The 12,916-nt window shown below is 48.9% G+C and overlaps 1 protein-coding gene and 1 pseudogene across 1 annotated transcript; one reads left to right on the top strand and one right to left on the bottom strand.

Annotated features, from left to right (window-relative positions):
• Positions 1-725: 725 nt before the first annotated feature.
• Positions 726-3,438, bottom strand: neff2 (neuronal intermediate filament family member 2). The gene is made up of 3 exons (XM_010754456.3): positions 2,256-3,438; positions 1,846-1,970; positions 726-1,756 (listed from the first exon to the last, which is right to left on the bottom strand). Exons 1-3 carry the CDS (start codon positions 3,261-3,263, stop codon positions 1,696-1,698), a joined length of 1,194 nt encoding a protein of 397 aa, XP_010752758.1. The 5' UTR covers positions 3,264-3,438; the 3' UTR covers positions 726-1,695.
• A 5,787-nt stretch (positions 3,439-9,225) lies between these two features.
• LOC113744598 (neurofilament light polypeptide-like) lies at positions 9,226-12,112 on the top strand (annotated as a pseudogene).
• The last annotated feature ends 804 nt before the right edge of the window (positions 12,113-12,916 follow it).

Below are 12,916 nucleotides of genomic sequence, written 5' to 3' on the forward strand. Positions count from 1 at the left end.
CATTATCACCCTGTTGTCAGAGTACTCCCTCTGTGAATACAGCTGTGTGTGTGTGGATACATAATATAACATCAGTGTGGATGGAGCTGTGTGTGACAGATCAAGGCCTGTTTATCTAGCAGAGCTTCTGCTCTGATTCATCAGCTGCAGATGCCTCGGCTGCTTGTAGTTTCTCAGTCATCTGCAGCCTTACAGAGTTAGTCTGTCACTTATTCTGACAAAAGTCAGTGGACCCCCTGCAGTCCCTGTGCGGACCCCCTCAGGGTCATGGACCCCTGCTTTAGATACATATATTTGTGCACAGAGCGGGTTATTGATGATCTGTCTGACCTCAGACTGACCCCACTGATCACTGACTCATCATGTTCAATGCTACAGAGCTGAATGGGATGCAGCCATTATTAATGGCATGTGTTCATTGTGACAGTGAGACGCTCCACACACACACACACACACACACACACTTCATACTCATAGTTGTTTCAGGCTGTTAAAGCTGCTTCTTTCTGTTTCCTCTTCCTGTCGGCCTGAAGACAAGCCGCCTGCCAGCAGCATGGACTGATGGGAAATGGTGCAGTGTCGATCCGGTGACATTGAGCGCGGTGAGGACGGAGAAATTCAAGCTGCTCTGAAACGAAGAGACGCCGTTTGCTGAGTCACCATCCACACACACACACACACACACACACGTTAACTGTGTATAAAGAGTCACAGGACGCGTGAAGTGGTTTGCAGGTCAGTTATATGTTTATTCAGCTTGTTGCCGAGCGGCACGGTGCAGATTAGTTTCACAGATGGGTTCGAAGCACCGCTTAGATCTAACACCAGCAGACAGACAACAAGGAGCTCCTGCAGTTAAACCTCCAGTTTCATCATGTAGCTTCGAATGAACTCACAGAACAGAAAGAAAAGAATCTAATGCAGAGAGGCTGCGAGACACTGCAGGAACAGTAAGGAGGACAAACCAGTAACAAGGAGTCTTCCACAGCATTTACAAGAGAAGACAGACGGGTCAGAAGAGAGAAATCTAAACTGTCTGTGTCGGTGTAAATGCAGAGGAAGAAGAACTAAAAAGACTAAAAATGGGTCTTTAATATAGAGAAAGGAATCTTTAAGGTTACTGGTTCATCCACTACGACTACAGAACCAGGGGTGCAGGACACAGCGGCATCGATTGGAGGAGTTCCCGGTCAATACCGCTGCAGCTTCACACATGAAGTCCAAGCATCGAGAGGTAAAAGCAGATTTCCGTCCTCCGTCACAAACAATTGGTCAAATGTTTGCACAGGGAGGACCCAGACGGCCAATCAGAAACTCTGCTGCTTGGACTTCAACGTGCGACACAGAAAAGGAACTCAGCCAAAACAACAGAGCTGTCCGATATCTAGCTATGTAACGAACGCAGCGCGGGCGGTCTGCAGATTACAGTTTGCCGTCTTCTGGATGTGTGGTGTCAACGTGTGGAGAAGAAGGGGGACTTCTCGTGGACCTCTTGTTCAGCACAAGGGCGCATCTGTCTTAAGAACGATGAGCTTTGGTTCGGCGGTTTGGACTTCAACGAAAGGAGTATTTTAGAGGGGAGGATGTGAAGGAAATGAGGGAGGAGAGGAGAGAGGGAGGATGTTCAGGTCAGGGCGGGAAAGATGAGGAGGATGAAGAATTCAGGTTGATGCCCGGCTGGCGGCATTTAGGTTTTTAGTTTAGGGCGGGAAGGGAAGGGTAAGCCAGTCGGACCTCCTCCCCCTCCAGAAGTTTCCTGCAGACGAAACAGACACGGATCATCTTCACTGTGAAAAAACATTGAAATGAAATTTAACAATAATCATGGATCAAATAGAAACGTACCTGTACGCAGCGATTTCAATGTCAAGGGCCATCTTCACATTGAGGAGGTCTTGGTACTCTCTCAGGTAACGCGCCATCTCCTGCTTGGCATCAGTGATGTCCCGCTCCAGCTCACTTATCCTCACCTAAAATGCAAATAAACAGAAATATAAATATGAATTATGAATGAATAGATATCAGAGCCAGCGACACGAGGAGGTCACACTGAGAACACGTCGACTTTACATTCAGCAGCAGAATATAAAGAGGAACCTCCTCCTGTCTTATTAAGAGGATTTCATCTTCCTCTGTCTCTGAGACTCTTTTCATCTGGCCTGTCCTTTCTGCCTGTGTGAAGCAGCGAGCCTCTTTACTTGTTTCTGAGCTCACAGCTGAATACACCTCCTCCCTCCCCGTGGTCACTCCTTCACCTGGTACTTTGCCACCTCTTTGGCCTGCGTCTCCTCCAGATCCTCCAGCTGCTTATTCAGGGAGTCGATGACGTTCCGGAGAGCTTCTATCTCCGAGGAGCGCGACTGCAGCAGCCTCCGGTACTCCATGGTCTCCTCCCGGATGGCGTGCACGGCCTCGTTGTTTTTGCTGGCCATCTCCGCCACGCTCGCGAACTTGCTCTTGTACCAGTCCTCTGCGGCCTGCATGTTCTTGTTTGCCAGCCGCTCGTACTGAGCCCGGATGTCCCGCAGGGCGGTGGACAGGTCGGGCCGGGACACCTCCACATCCACGCTGATGTTAGCCACCTGCAGCTGGGCCTGCAGCTCTGCCTGCTCCTCTGCGAACACTTTCTTCAGGAACACCATCTCGTCACACAGAGAGACCACGGTGGCCTCGGCGTCACAGTTGGAGAGCACGGCCCTGCCGGCCTCCTCCCTGGCCCTCTGCAGGGCCTCCTCAGCATCCATACGCCTCCTCGACTCCTCCTCGTAGCGTTCCTTCATCTGCTCGTACACGTCGCGCAGGTAGTCTCTCTCCGCCTCCATCCGCATCTTCTCCCCGTTCTCCGAGTCGATCATGGCCCTCAGACTCCGTGCCTGGCCCTCGTAGAGCGTCTGCAGACGGGACGGGTCGTTCTGCCGCCTCCTCAGCGCCTCCAGCTCGGCCAGCAGGGCTCGGTTCTGCAGCTCCAGGTGCCTCACCTTCTCGATGTAGGTGGCGAAGCGGTCGTTCAGGTCCACTAGCTGCTCCCTCTCCTGGGAGCGCAGGCCCAGCAGCTCTGTGTTGAGGGAGCTGGCCTGAGCCAGGTCCATCCGCTCAGACCCGTCCGGCAGGGAAGAGGAGGCCAGCCTCAGGATCCTCTTCCCGGACGACGGAGCTCGAGGAGAAGAGAAGAGGGAGGAAGACATGGAGGATTTGGTGGTGGAATGGGAGCCTCTGTAGCTGTCCCAAGGGCGGCGGTAGGAGAGGTAGGAATCGTAGCTCATGATGAATTTTTGTTGTGGATTTTTTTTGTTTGTAAGAAAAGGATATGAATGTTTTTCAGAAGGTTTTATGTCCCCCTTGTTCTGCACACCATCGGTGAGGATGAGCGAGCGTTTTTGCACTGCACCAGCTCGGTGATGCTGCAGATCCCCGGCTTTTATAGAGCCGGGCTGCTCGCCCCCACCCTCCCTCCACCACACAGGAACATCAGTGCTGTCAGCATCCACCCGGCCAATAGCAGACTGCTGCAGTGAGGACAGAGGAGGTTGGTTTGCAGAGTCCCTCTCAGCCTCGGCAGGCAGAGCTCATGTGGTAGAGCGGCTTTGCTTTTTAATCTCCCCTGAAAAAATGTCTTTGTAATCAATAACTGCCATTACTGTGAACATTCATGTCCACATCCACGTCATCAGAGTGAAGCCTTCAGGAGGACAGAGAAGCCTCATGAGTAATTCTGTATATATGACGGTTTGGTTTATTCATTGTCACGCTGCCCGACGTCTCACACCGTTTGGGGCAGAACGCCAAAGACAGCAACCTCACACCGGGTGTACAGTCAGCACAGAGAGAGAGAGACAGAGAGAGAGACAGAGAGAGACAGAGAGAGAGAGAGAGAGAGAGAGAGACAGAGAGAGAGACAGAGAGAGAGGTTAGATTGGGTTAATATCTCGACCCCAGAGAGGTTGAGGTTAGTTTAAATCACAGCTCTATGCAACGCAAGAAAAAAGGAACACTGAAATATCTGTTAGAGAAACAGCATCCATATCTGCAGATGCAGCATTATGTTCATGTCAAGGAGAAAACATGTAACCGTGTTCATGTTTCATCGAGTCTGAGCAGGAGGGATCAGTGGAAATGACTGATGAGAAATCTTATCATGGTGACAGAAGACATGTCCAAAGACATTATGTTTTGGACAGACGCCTCAACAATGGCTGAAAAGGGACAAACATTTAATGAACATGCAGCTGGTAAAAAAGACTTTAAGTGTCTGTCACTGGACAGTCCGACTCTGAAGCATTGTTCAGTTTCCATCTTGTTGGATTATTCAGCCCAAATCAAACAAACTGTCTGCACAGACATTTCTCTTTTCTTTACAAGATGACACCACTGAAACGTAGCTCGCTGTACTTATATTTTTGTCATAAAAAACATTTAAATATAATTTGTCATTTAAAACAGCTTGCTTCTGTTCTTTCACATGATAAATCAACTGTCGCTAAACCCATGGTGCTCGTTACTTCATTAACAGTATGTGTGCTCACATGAAACCAACTTTACTTTAGCCATAGTCTCTTTACCTGATTACTTCTTCCTCTGATTACTTCTCCCTCTGATTACTTCTCTCTCTGATTACTTGGAGGAGAGGAGAGAGAGGAGAGGAGAGAAGGAGAGAGGAGGAGAGGAGGAGAGGAGAGGAGAGAGCCATTGCTATAGCTAGCTAGTTAGTGGGCAGATTGTACTAGAGTTCAAGACTGTCGTGCACAGACAGAACAAGTCACGAGAGTAGTGCAGAGATAAGGCAGATAGTCGCTGATGTGAGAAATATACGGAAATCTGGTTCAGGTGGCAGAGCAGAGAGCACCGTGGCAACAACACAGATACCGGAAGTGACACAATAGTAACCACAAAGCACGTCGTCGTCGCCTCAGCTGTGGTAGTGTTTTTAGAGAGGTCCTCTGAAGACGGGAGGTCTTCAGGAGGTCGGTGAAGGTAGAGAGGGACGCCCCTGATCTGTAGGAACTGGTAGGACGTTCCACCAACGTTCTGTATGAGGACATTCAAACTAGGTGGGTGCAGAACCGAAGACTACTTTGTAGTCAGCATTAGAGATTTGAATTTGATGTGGGCTGCTACAGGTAGACAGTGGAGTGGATTTTGAGAGGTTCACTGGAGGTGATGTTCCTTCACCATGTGGAGATTCTGAGAGGCATTCAGAGACTGTGCAGAGACGAGGGGTCATCAGGTGGAAGGACTGAAGAGATGAGGTCATCTACATAGCAGTGATACGAGAGAGGTGGTATAATAGCAAAGAGAAGAGGCGTCTGTGAGGTAGGATTCAACCAGGATTACAGATCAGAGTACTTCATGATCCTGCAGTAGGGTTACATCTGAAAAAAGTGACAACTTCATTTAAAACTAAAAGTTTATGCTGAATGAAGAAAGACTTATGTAAAGAGTCACTGTTACAGCTACATTCAGATGCAGACACGTGTCCACTGAAGAACAGAAAAAATACAACCAGTCAGAAATAGACCTGAGGGTAAGTAGACCTGATCCAGAATGTGACCCCATCAGACTGTAAACCATTTAGAACCCTCCCAGCTCTGTCCCGGGTCAAGTCCAGTTACCAGGTAGCAAGAGGACTTCTGTAGACCTCTACAGTTTGTGGTTTGTCCAGCTGATGTTGTGCTTGTTGTCCTCGTAGTTTCCAAGGTGAAGGTGGAACAGGGCACCAAGTCTGTCAAGCTTCCTTTCAACCAAAGTCAAGCCTTGAACACATCACAGTGGAGTGGAACCGCCCAGAACCCAGTAAGGTCCATGTTCATCAGAACAATGGTGTCGAACAAGATTACTTTTACTGCGACCGCACAAGTATGAAGGAAGAGCCACTGAAAACAGGAGACCTCAGTCTGACGCTGAAGAACCTCTGCTACAGAGACAGTGGCACCTACATCTGCACCGTCCACAGGGACGGAGAAATCTTGGCACAGAAAGTAGTACGGCTCCAGGTCAAAGGTCGGTATTGTAGATACAGGTCAGAGGTCACTGTAAGCTGTTCATAAAGGTGATGATGTGGTTTGTTGTTTTCATAGTCCCTCGGAGGTGGTGGAGTACGGGGAGTGGGCTGAATCTGTCTTACTACCCTTCAAAGTTAAAGATCAGCTTCCTGAAACGCAACAGTGGAGTGGAACGCACAAAAACAAAATAATGACGGTGCATGTGTATGCAGAGAGGCGAACACAGCCAGACAAACAAGAGGAGTATTTCCGTGGTCGCACAAAGATGGACGATGACCCACTGAAATCCAAAAACCTCAGTGTGAAAATTTATAACTCTGGATACAGCGACAGAGGGACCTACGTCTGCACCGTCCACAGGGATGGGATCATCCTGATACAGAAAGAAGTGCTGTACCGGATCAAAGGTCAGAACTGCCAACACAGTTCAGAGGTCAGAAGTGAGTGTAGGCAACCTCTCCTGTCGCAGTCAGAATCAGTATACTGCTGCTGTTTGTATACTTGACATTGTGGTTTGTCGCCTATCAGTCCCAGTGTGAAAGCGAAGAGGACTAAGCTGCATTACCAAATCAAGCTACCCTGGTTCAGGACGCCACAGTGGAGTGGAGGCGTTGTGGCTCCAAACCCTGAAGGTTCATGTGTATCAGAATGGCCAAGACCAGCCTGGTGAACAGGATGACTTTACTTCAACCGCACAAAGATGAAGAAAGACCTGCTTCAAACGGAGACCTCAGTCTGACCCTGAGGAACACACAACAGTCAGTGACAATGGCATTTATATCTGCACTCCACAGGGACGGACAATCTGGCAAGAAAAGTAGTGCTGCCAAGTCAAAGGTCGGTTATTGTAGATAGCAATCACTGCTGCTGTTTGTACAGATGATTTTATTTTGTTAGTTTGTCCTCTCAGTCCACCAGGAGGAAGTGGAAGAGGGCATACAGTCTGTCCAGCTGCCCCTTCAAAGCTCAGTACAGCTGCCTGAGGACGCTACAGTGGAGTGGAGCCGCTGTGAACCCAACCCATGAAGGTCCATGTCTATCCGAATGACAGAACCAGCCTGTGAGCAGGACAAGTTTACCGAGGCCATACGATGATGGAGGAAAACCCCTGCAAACCAGAGATCTCAGTCTGACCCTGAATAACCCAACTGACAGAGACAGGGATTTCTACATCTGCACTGTCTGCAGGGACGGAGACATCATGTTGCAGGAAGTCGTCCAGCTCAAGGTCAAAGGTCAGTCCTGTAGACTGGTGGTAGGGTACAGAAACACTTTAGAAATGTTCATCTTTGGTAAAGTCTGAGATAGATGACCAACATTAATGTAACGTTGACATGAATGTAAAGTGATTCATGTCGTTAACGTGTCTTCTTTGCAGTAAGAAGACAGGAGGAAGAAGAAACAGACGGCGGCGTGAACATGCATTTGATGACCTGCGTCACTGATCAGCACTGATGTGTCGGTCGCCAACGAGCCGCTTCAAAGAGCCGGCTCCTTTAAGTGACGATGGGAGCCGGCTCCGTCCGTCCCGCGAGCTTCTTTCTTTCTTTTTTACTTTTCTCTTTAGGTAAACTACCTGCAGCGCTGCAGGTGTTGACTACGGGTGTCACGTGCACGCTGTGCAACCAATCATGTGAGCATTGACAAGGATCATACCACCAAGCAGGGAGGGGCGGGGCACTGAGACGGTGACAGGAGACAAGAGGAGTGAAGACGAGAGAGTGTGGTGCAAAGATTTATTATTTTTACTCTGTACTGAAGATTTTGGTTTCATCTGTCCAGATGTCAGTGGTGGGCATTAACAAAGCAGTGTGCTGTGTTTAATTCAGCAGAAATAAACATGTTTACAGCCTGGGACAAAAAACAGTTTTGGTCCATCATAAACTCTGTAAGTCACAGAGAGTTGAAGCTGAGCAGCCGGAGGACATCAGAGGGGAAAGCAGCAGATATACAGTGTCACCGGGAGGAGGAGAGGAAACAAAGAAAAGAGAAACAGGAGCAGGATTCAAAAAGCAAAATACACAAAAAACAGACACAAAGGAAAACACTGAGAAACAAGGGGTTGATATCTGTGCCAATAACGCTCTCCATGAGGCGAGTCTTCGTCCTGACATCTCATCAGATTGCTTTGTACGAGGACATCCGCGAACATCACACCTTCCCAGAACAATTCACCTGCATCAAACATCCATGCAATGTCTTTCAGACAGCGCAGTCTAACACTGAAGCCATGAACAGTGATCCTTTCTTTACACGGGCGGCAGTAGCTCAGTCCATAGGGACTTGGCTTGGGAACCGGAGGTGGCGTTCAAGTCCACATGGACCAAAATATGGAAGGTGGACTGGTAGCTGGAGAGGTGCCCTGAGCAAGGCACCGATCCCCCACAACCGCTTGCTGGGTGCTCTCAGGGGGGCTGCCCATCACCCACCATCTCTCTCTACATTTGCATGTCTATGAGCCCTGTACTGCATGTGTGTGTCTGGGTTAAAATGCATGTCAAAATAAAATATAGTGAAAATAGAATTTCCCCATTGAGGGATTAATAAAGTATATCTTCTTCTTCTTCTACAACATGGTCACTGATCCTTGAATACAAAGCTGCTGTTATTTACTCCATCCATGTGTAGTATAAAATGTCTTTAACCAGACTTTTACCAGAGGGCCCTCAGCGAGGCTGCTTCTGAGTTTTGATTCCTTTTCTTAAGATAGACGGTGTTGAAGTAATCAGAGGAGAAGTAACCAGAGGGAGATGTAATCAGAGAGAGAAGTAATCAGAGGGAAGAAGATCAGAGGAGAGTAACAGAGAGAGAAGTAATCAGAGGGAGAAGTAATCAGAGAGAGAAGTAATCAGAGGGAAAGTAATCAGGGTAAGTAATCAGAGGGAGAAGTAATCGAGGAGTAATCAGAGAGAGAAGTAACAGAGGAGAATACAAGGGAGAAGTAACAGAGAGAAGTAATCAGAGGGAGAAGTAATCAGAGAGATAAGTAACAGAGGGAGAAGTAATCAGAAGGAGAAGTAATCAAGAGAGAAGTAATCAAGGGAGATAGTAATCAGAGGGAGAAGTAATCAGAGAGAGAAGTACAGAGGGAGGAAGTATCAGAGGGATAAGTAATCAGAGGGAAGAATAATCAGAGGAAGAGAAGTAATCAGAGAGAGAAGTAATCAGAGGGAGAAGTAATCAGAGGAGAAGTCATCAGAGGAAGAAGTAATCAGGTAAAGAGACTATGGCTAAAGTAAAGTTGGTTTCATGTGAGCACACATACTGTTAATGAAGTAACGAGCACCATGGGTTTAGCGACAGTTTTGATTTATCATGGTGAAAGAACAGAAAGCAAGCTGTTTTAAATGACAATTATATTTAAATGTTTTTTATGACAAAAATATAAGTACAGCGAGCTACGTTTCAGTGGTGTCCACTTGTAAAAAGAAAGAGAAAGTCTGTGCAGACATTTGTTGATTTGGGCTGAATAATCCAACAAGCTGGAAATGAACAATGCTTCAGAGTCGGACTGTCCATGACAGACACTAAAGTCTTTTTTACCAGCTGCATGTTCATTAAATGTTTGTCCCTTTTCAGCCATTGTTGAGGCGTCGGTCCAAAACATAATGTCTTTGGACATGTCTTCTGTCACCATGATAAGATTTCTCATCAGTCATTTCCACTGATCCTCCTGCTCAGACTCGATGAAACATGGGACACGGTTACATTGTTTTCTCCTTGACAGAACATAATGCTGCATCTGCAGATATGGATGCTGTTTCTCTAACAAGATATTTCATGTTCCTTTTTTCTTGCGTTGCATAGAGCTGTGATTTAAACTAACCTCAACCTCTCTGGGGTCGAGATATTAACCAATCTAACCTCTCTCTCTCTCTCTGTCTCTCTCTCTCTCTCTCTCTCTGTCTCTCTCTCTCTCTCTCTCTGTCCTCCCTGCTCTCTCGTCTTCTCCTGTCTTCTTCTCTCTGTCCCTCTCTTCTCTCTGTGCTGACCGTACACCCGGTGTGAGGTTGCTGTCTTTGGCGTTCTGCCCCAAATCGGTGTGAGACGTCGGGCAGCGTGACAATGAATAAACCAAACCGTCATATATACAGAATTATCATGATGCTTCTCTGTCCTCCTGAAGGCTTCACTCTGATGACGTGGATGTGGACCATGAATGTTCACAGTAATGGCAGTTAGTGATTACAAAGACATTTTTCAGGAGATTAAAAAGCAAAGCCGTCTACCACAGGCTCTGCCTGCCAAGGCTGAGAGGGACTCTGCAAACCAACCCTCCTCTGTCCTCACTGCAGCAGTCTGCTATTGGCCGGGTGGATGCTGACAGCACTGATGTTCCTGTGTGGTGGAGGGAGGGTGGGGCGAGCAGCCCGGCTCTATAAAAGCCGGGATCTGCCGCATCACCGAGCTGGTGCAGTGCAAAAACGCTCGCTCATCCTCACCGATGGTGTGCAGAACAAGGGGACATAAACCTTCTGAAAAAACATTCATATCCTTTTCTTACAAAACAAAAAAAATCCACAAACAAAAATTCATCATGAGCTACGATTCCTACCTCTCCTACCGCCGCCCTTGGGACAGCTACAGAGGCTCCCATTCCACCACCAAATCCTCCATGTCTTCCTCCCTCTTCTCTTTCTCCCGAGCTCCGTCGTCCGGGAAGAGGATCTGAGGCTGGGCCTCCTCTTCCCTGCGGACGGGTCTGAGCGGATGGACCTGGCTCAGGCCAGCTCCCTCAACACAGAGCTGCTGGGCCTGCGCTCCCAGGAGAGGGAGCAGCTAGTGGACCTGAACGACCGCTTCGCCACCTACATCGAGAAGGGTGAGGCACCTGGAGCTGCAGAAAACCGAGCCCTGCTGGCCGAGCTGAGGCCGCTGAGAGCCGCCACGGCCAGAGAACGCACCCGTCCCGTCTGCAGACGCTCTACGCGGGCCAGGCGCGAGTCTGAGGGCCCATGATCGACTCGGAGGAACGGGGAGAAGATGCGGATGGAGGCGGAGAGAGACTATCTGCGAGACGTTAAGAGCAGATGAAGGAACGCTACGAGGAGGAGTCGAGGAGGCGTATGGATGCTGAGGAGGCCCTGCAGAGGGCCAGGGAGGAGCCGGCAGGGCCGTGCTCTCCAACTGGTGACGCCGAGGCCACCGTGGTCTCTCTGTGTGACGAGATGGTGTCCTGGAAGAAAGTGTTCGCAGAGGAGCAAGCAGAGCTGCAGGCCCAGCTGCAGGTGGCTAACATCACGTGGACGTGGAGGTGTCCCGGCCCGACCTGTCCACCGCCCTGCGGGACATCCGGGCTCAGTACGAGCGGCTGGCAAACAAGAACATGGCGGCCGCCGAGGACTGGTACAAGAGCAAGTTCGACGAGCGTGGCGGAGATGGCCAGCAAAAACAACGAGGCCGGCACGCCATCCGGGAGGAGACCATGGAGTACCGGAGGCTGCTGCAGTCGCGCTCCTCTAGATCGACGCTCTCCGGAACGTCATGCGACTCCCTGAATAAGCAGCTGGAGGATCTGGAGGAGACGCCAGCCAAAGAGTGGCAAAGTACCAGGTGAAGGAGTGACCCCGGGAGGGAGGGGGTGGTATCAGCTGTGAGGTCAGAAACAAGTAAAGAACTCGCTGCTCCACAGGCAGAAAGGACAGGCCAATGAAAAGAGTCTCAGAGACAGAGGAAGATGAAATCCTCTTAATAAGACAGGAGGAGGTTCCTCTTTATATTCTGCTGACTGAATGTAAAGTCGACGTGTTCTCAGTGTGACCCTCCTTGTTCGCTGGCTCTGATATCTATTCATTCATAATTCAAATTTATATTCTGTTATTTGCATTTTAGGTGAGGATAAGTGAGCTGGAGCGGGACATCACTGACGCCAAGCAGGAGATGGCGCGTTACCTGAGAGAGTACCAAGACTCCTCAATGTGAAGATGCCCTTGACATTGAAATCGCTGCGTACAGGTACGTTTCTATTTGTCCATGATTATTGTTAAATTTCATTTCAATGTTTTTTCACAGTGAAGATGATCCGTGTCTGTTTCCTCTGCAGGAAACTTCTGGAGGGGGAGGAGGTCCCACTGGCTTACCCTTCCCTTCCCGCCACTAAACTAAAAACCTAAATGCCGCCAAGCCGGGCATCAACCTGAATTCTCATCCTCCTCATCTTTCCGCCCTGACCTGAACATCCTCCCTCTCTCCTCTCCTCCTCATTTCCTTCACATCCTCCCCTCTAAAAACTCCTTTCGTTTGAAGTCCAAACCGCCGAACCAAAGCTCATCGTTCTTAAGACAGATGCGCCCTTGTGCTGAACAAGAGTCCACGAGAAGTCCCCCCTTCCTCCACACGTTGACACCACCACATCCAGAAGACGCAAACTGTAATCTGCAGGCCGCGCTGCGTTCGTTACATAGCTAGATACGACAGCTCTGTTGTTTTGGGCCGAGTTCCTTTTCTGTGTCGCACGTTGAGTCCAAGCAGCAGAGTTTTCTGATTGGGCCGTCTGGGTCCTCCCTGTGCAAACATTTGACCAATTGTTTGTGACGGAGGACGGAAATCTGCTTTTACCTCTCGATTGCTTGGACTTCATGTGTGAAGCTGCAGCGTGTATTGACCGGAAACTCCTCCAATCGATGCCGCTGTGTCCTGCACCCCTGGTTCTGTAGTCGTAGTGGATTGAACCAGTAAACCTTAAAAGATTCATTTCTCTATATTAAAGACCCATTTTTAGTCTTTTAGTTTCTTCTTCCTCTGATTTACACCGCACAGACAGTTTAGATTTCTCTCTCTGACCCGTCTGTCTTCTCTTGTAACTGCTGTGAAGATCCTTGTTACTGGTTGTCCTCCTTACTGTTCCTGCAGTGCTCGCAGCCTCTCTGCATTAGATTCTTTTCTTTCTGTTCTGTGAGTTCATTCGAAGCTACATG

Source organism: Larimichthys crocea, chromosome XXIV (genome assembly GCF_000972845.2).
Source record: "Larimichthys crocea isolate SSNF chromosome XXIV, L_crocea_2.0, whole genome shotgun sequence".
Taxonomy (NCBI): domain Eukaryota; kingdom Metazoa; phylum Chordata; class Actinopteri; family Sciaenidae; genus Larimichthys; species Larimichthys crocea.